Raw genomic sequence first — 6,215 nt, forward strand, 5'->3', positions numbered from 1 at the left:
ATGATCTGCTCTGATATCAGTCTAATGGAGTCCCCTCTGTTTCCCAGAGTCCTGAGACTCAAATGAGAAAATCTATGTTCAAGGAGGCTGTGTCTACCATGTACTATTCCTCCTTTGCATACTGGGTAACTTCCACCATAATGCCAGGGTCAGTGCACTCTGAGGGGGATGACAACTAATGGGGATCTAAGCTGGGAGATTCCAGCATCATTTAAAGCAAAATGTAATTGGATATTTTGAAAAGCCTTAGATGAATGTTGTACATTTTAGATGGTTTTCACACAACAGTTCTTAAAAGCTGGAACACAGTAGGCAAAAAAAGTAGAAGTAACAAATGGAACTCCCAGCATATTTCAGGCTTGCTGCTAAGTCACTTCAGTCGTGTCTGACTCTGTGCGACCCTATAGACGGCAGCCTACCAGGCTCCTCCATCCCTGGGATTCTCCAGGCAAGAGTATGGAGTGGGGTGCCATTGCCTTCTCCTATTTCAGGCTTAGCTTTGTCTAATCCACAATTGTATCTTTTTCCCAGTAAAATGTTGAAAGAATAAGATTTCAAGGGTTCACCCCTGGGGCTTTTAAAAATACCTGTATCTGAGTCCTATCTGCAGAGATTTTTTTTTCATTTTATTTTTTAACTTTACAATATTGTATTGGTTTTGCCATACATTGGAATGAATCCACATGTATACATGTATTCCCCATCCTGAACCCTCCTCCCTCAGGATATGGCCTGGGAATTGATATTAAAATCAAACAAGTGACAACAACCAAGTATAGTGCATTCAGGAGTTGAGAATTATGATTAAGTTATATTATTATGTGGAGACATTATTTGACTCAGCTGGCTCTTTGCACATTGAAAATGCTTAATTAATATTAACTTTCTAGTTTGCTTTTTCTTCCTCTCTCCTTCCCTCCTTCTCCCTTCCTTCCATCCTTCTTTTCTTCCCTTTAGATTCATAACAAGGGAGCGATGTAGTGGTCTGAATATGTTAATGTCCATTTTGAAAATGAATACACTTAGGAAAGTGAGATGATACACTCGAGCTTACAAAACTAGTAAGTTTCCATGTTGCGCTTACTGTTTCCTTATGAAGTTTGCGTTTATCAGCTATGCAATTGTGGATGATTCCAGAGTTTAGCATGATCAGGGAGAAGAGAATCTAGGGTTCAAATATTCTATGTGGACAACTGAGAGTATACTAGAGTATAATCATCTCTAAATTCCAGTTGATTTTAGGACATGATTCTGTGCATGGTCTTTGATGCCTGCACTTTAGAGTTTGCTGTTTTTGTGTTGAATGCATCTACTTTTATGATTGCCAGAATTAGGCAACATGGAAGGTTGAGAACACCCTGGTCACTTGGAAGGCATAATGTTGATGTATGGCAAAACCAATACAATATTGTAAAGTAATTAGCCTCCAATTAAAATAAATAACTTTATTAAAAAAAATAACCTGGTAATGGTTCAAATGTAGGAGATGGAAAAGAAGGGAGCAACTGATACACACAGCAACCAGGACTCCCTCAGAACAAATCATTAATTAAATTTTAATCACTGGTCTTGGGACATCATCCCTCAAGAATCTAAAGTTCAGCCTAAGGTACTGAGATGATAAAACTCAAATAACTTAGGGATTTCACTGTGCATGCATTCATTATCTTTATTTTTAATCTATAAAAAGGTTAGGTTGGATTATAGCAGCATCTCATTTGTGGTTATCATAGAAGAAGCTTTATTTTATTTTCATGGAATTGTAGTTTTTACACATGGATATCATGTCTCTTTTTTTTTTTTTTTTGCATGAAAATGTGGTGAGGACAGATATGAAGACTATTTCTACACAGCACTTAACAGCTTTAGGTATTTAATCTGTGGTGTTTCTGATTTAAATTGTTTATTGAGATATTAAAATAATAGTAGTAAAATAAAGCAATAAATTATTTAACTAAAGGGCATTTTGGACTTAGGTAAACTGAAGTATAAATGTATGGCTTTGCTAAATACTCTAACTTTGAGACAGTTGTATACTCTCCATCAATTTTCTAATATTTAAATGGACATAAATTCTACTGGAGTTGTTATGAAGATATGATTTACTATCAGCAAAGTACTTAAACAGTTTGCCATGTAATAGAGAATAACAATAGGTACCAGGCAAGAATACTGGAGTGGGTAGCCATTCCCTTCTTTCTATTCTTAAAATACTTAGTTTATCTATCATGTGGTGTAGAGATTAAAGTGAAAGTGAAGTCGCTCAGTCGTGTCCGACTCTTTGTGACTCCATGGGCTGTGTAGCCTACCAGGCTCCTCTGTCCATTGGATTTTCCGGGCAATAGTACTGGAGTGGATTAGGGGTGCTCATAATTCCTGTCTTGGGCGCTTAACAAAGATCCCCTAATGAGGATCGCATATATATGTATATAAAATAATGATAGAGTTAATATACCTTGAGTCCTTACAAGATATAGCTAACTCTGTTCTAGGTGCTTCACATGTATCATCTCATTCACCTGGCCCATCAATTCTATGAGAATGCCCACTCTTGCCCCTGTCCTGCAGGTAAGTAAAGTTAAGCACAGACTGGTGGTCCGAATTGTGCAAGCAAGACCTCCCAGCTGGTGAAAAGGGAGCCAGGCCTGTGATCTCAACTCTCCTGTGGTGGACCCTGCTCACCGTGTGCCAGCTCACTGTCAACTGAGAAACTCAGTCTGCATATCCTTTGCTATACTGCTATCACTTCTTAACATTACCTGAATGGCTCATTTTCAGAAGGACTTTCTGACTGTTGTTTGGAGAGTCTGAAAGGCCTCTGTCCAGACTCATCCTTCCTTTATCTCGGGACTTCATATTTTAGATCATTTGGTTTATCAGCTCACTGAGCTGTTTGATTTGGAAAGCCTTGATTTAAATCAAAATATAAGAAGACCGTCTAAAATGTGTCACCTGCAAATTAATATTATTTGAAAATGATGTTTTGCATAAAGTAGTCTTTTTCATGATCTGCAACTACTTGGTTCATAAATGTCTTCTTGGGACATTTATGAAGATTCCTCACTTTCTTGGGAATCAATTGGTTTCCTTCATCTCAACTTTATATGGACAGTAGGGTTTATGAGAGTATCAAAATGTCTGCTGTGTTTATCAGGGCAAGCCCAGCATCTGGTACATACTAAATTATTGAAAAGACAGATTTCAAAGGAAGAAAGAAAGAAAAATAAAGAATGAAGAATGAGTAGATGAATAACTGGCAGCTTCTTGATATTGTAACTGTGCCTACCTCTAAGACTCTTCATTACTCCATACCTTTCTAACTCCCTGCTTTTAATCTGCTGCAAATCAGTTACCCACACACACTATTGATAACTGTGCATAAGCTAAGAGTAGGTAAACACAAGGCATAGAAGCTAAGGAACTCTCAGTGAATCGACCAAGTAAGTTTAACTTGTCTGGATCCTTTTTAATGCTATTATTTCTCTGAAATGTTTTTTTATTAGAGAAATAAATTCTGGATAAATGCAGGAACACTGTATGTTTTAGGGCTATTAATAATAAGTATTATTTATGAATAATCTTTTATGTGTAAACATTGTATTAAATTGTCTTTAATTCTTTATATACATTTAATCCTCAAAAAATTGGTTCTATCATTATTCTTATTGTGTGTGTAAATATATAGTGTGTATATATATATATATAAAATAAAACCATCCAAGACCCCTCTGCATGAAAGTTGTGAAGCTGGGAGAACTGGCGATTAGTGTGATCCATCACTGGTTTGTGATTGTGTGTACACTCTGTTCTTAGGGTATCAGAGTGTCTAATCACTAGAAAGCTGCATCAAGGTGATACAGAAGATACATAGGCTGCAGTTCTGGCTTTTACTTTAAGGTTAGCGGGTAGCACATAAAGCAAAACCCTTTATTGCTTTTTACTTGAGTGCTACAACATGCTATTGTTAGATGCAGAACACAGAAATAATTAGATCTATTTGAAGAGAGAAGCATAAGTAAGGTTTTGAAGAATGGGTATAATTTGGAAAGATTGCATGTATGCATGCTCAGTCACTTTAGTCCTGTCTGACTCTTTGTGACCCTCTAGACTGTAGCCCACCAGGCTCCTCTGTCCATAGGGTTCTCCAGGCAAGTATATGGGCATGGGCTGCTGTTCAAGGGGATCTTCCCAACCCAGAGATCAAACATGTGTCTCCTGTGTCTTCTGCATTGCTGGCAGATTCTTTAGCACTGAGCCCCCGAGGAAGCCTTGAAAAGATTATGAACAGCTAAAAGCATGCACCCTTAGAGAAAAGACAAGAATATCTATTTCATGTCATCAGTATTTGAGTTTGACTGTTCTCTTAGAATATTTCCTTTGAAAGCAGAAGAAATGCTTTCCACTTGTAATACAACTCAGATGCTCAAGATATATAATCAGACCAATACTTCTCCTTGCTGTCTTACTTACGTCCTAAATTTCCAACATTGTGACCTAGAAGGCATTTGATTTCTTCTTTAGGTGAGTGTATGGTTCTGTGAAAGAGAGGTGGCCTCAAAAATGAATATGATAACAACAAACTTCACTGTGACCGAATTTGTGTTCCTGGGGCTCTCATCACAGCCAAAGATGCAGCTCATTCTTTTTATTATGTTCTTGTTCTTCTATGTATTAACCGTGGTAGGGAATATTATTATTATCACTATCATCCAGATAGAAACACGTCTCCAAACTCCAATGTACTTCTTCCTCACTAATTTATCCTTTCTGGATATCTGCTACACATCCACTGACGTCCCACAAATGCTGTCCAACATGGTGGGCAGAAAGAAGACCATCCCATTTCCTAGATGTGCTACTCAGATGTATTTCTCCCTCTCCTTGGGAATGACTGAATGCGTTCTCCTTGGAGTCATGGCTTACGACAGATATGTGGCCATCTGCCATCCTCTTCACTACACAGTCATTATGAACCAAAAGACCTGTGTCCAGTTAGCAGGCATTTCTTGGGCCAGTAGTTTCCTGAGTTCCACGGTCATCAACATCTTCACCTTGAGCTTACCTTACTGTGGACCCAATGTCCTGGATCACTTCTTCTGTGAGGTTCCTTCCATCCTGAGGTTGGCTTGCACTGACACATCATTTACCGAGATGGTTGTTTTCATCTTCACTATCGTCATTGTCTTCATTCCTTTTCTCCTCATTGTTATTTCCTACGCCCGAATCCTTCTGACAGTTCTCAGGATGCGGTCAGCCTCTGGAAGGCACAAGGCTCTGTCCACCTGTGCTTCCCATCTGACAGTGGTGGCCTTATTCTATGGAACTGGTATCTTCATGTACATGAGACCCCAGTCAAAGACCTCCAGGGCTGGGGGCAAGATCATTGCAGTGTTCTACACTGTGATCACACCCATGCTCAACCCCTTGATCTATAGCCAAAGGAACCAAGATGTAAAAGGGGCTCTAAGAAGAGCTCTGGCAAAACAGAGGACCTGAAGAGCTCTCAATGGGACACGATGTCAGCTGTTATTATAAGATGATTGACTTCTGAATATGAAGTGATAGAGTGAAAAGTAGCTCTGAAGGTCAGTATCTGCCCTGCCAACTCATAAAAGGCACATCATTCCAGCTGCAAACTCAACAAGCATCATGGCTCCCCCAAGGACAAACCACAGCTTTCATGTGTCAAAGCAACAACTTTTATCAAGTGAATACTGTTTTCTTACTCCCTGAAAAAACTTGCTTCTCTAAAAACATACACTCTCTGTAAGTGATTTCTTTAAATCATATCAATAAGGTGAATTATCTTAACTTTTGCTACCTTAACTATACATGAAGTATGTAAAAGGCCCTGATAGAAAAATTCTCAATTTTTAACCCAGATGCAGAACTTCAGGTAAGGGTTTTTGGATGCCACATTTCACATCTATCTTAATTTTGTAGTTTCTAAGGAACCAAGACCCTGCAGCTACTTTGTGGTTTAGACCTGATTTTGACCCCATTAAACACAGCCCTGCTTTGAAATGTATCTGTTAAATATTTCTTCATTTAACTTTTACTTTAACCATACTCTTTCCCCTAAAATCTAGTGTGTGGTATTCTTCTTTACAGTGGATCAATAAATCTGATTTTAACTGACTATAGGCTTATTCCTGGTGGTCCTAGGCTGATTGTGTGGACAAGAGGATAGCTATGGTCAGAAGCAGAAGATTCGG

General features: G+C 38.5%; 1 protein-coding gene across 1 annotated transcript; it reads left to right on the forward strand.

Moving 5' to 3' along the window:
- The first annotated feature begins 4,560 nt into the window (after positions 1–4,560).
- LOC112579437 (olfactory receptor 2G3-like) lies at positions 4,561–5,683 on the forward strand. The gene has a single exon (XM_044928946.2). The coding sequence runs from the start codon at positions 4,561–4,563 to the stop codon at positions 5,494–5,496; it is 936 nt and encodes a 311-aa protein (XP_044784881.2). The 3' UTR covers positions 5,497–5,683.
- The last annotated feature ends 532 nt before the right edge of the window (positions 5,684–6,215 follow it).

This window comes from Bubalus bubalis, chromosome 16 (assembly GCF_019923935.1).
Source record: "Bubalus bubalis isolate 160015118507 breed Murrah chromosome 16, NDDB_SH_1, whole genome shotgun sequence".
NCBI lineage: Eukaryota > Metazoa > Chordata > Mammalia > Artiodactyla > Bovidae > Bubalus > Bubalus bubalis.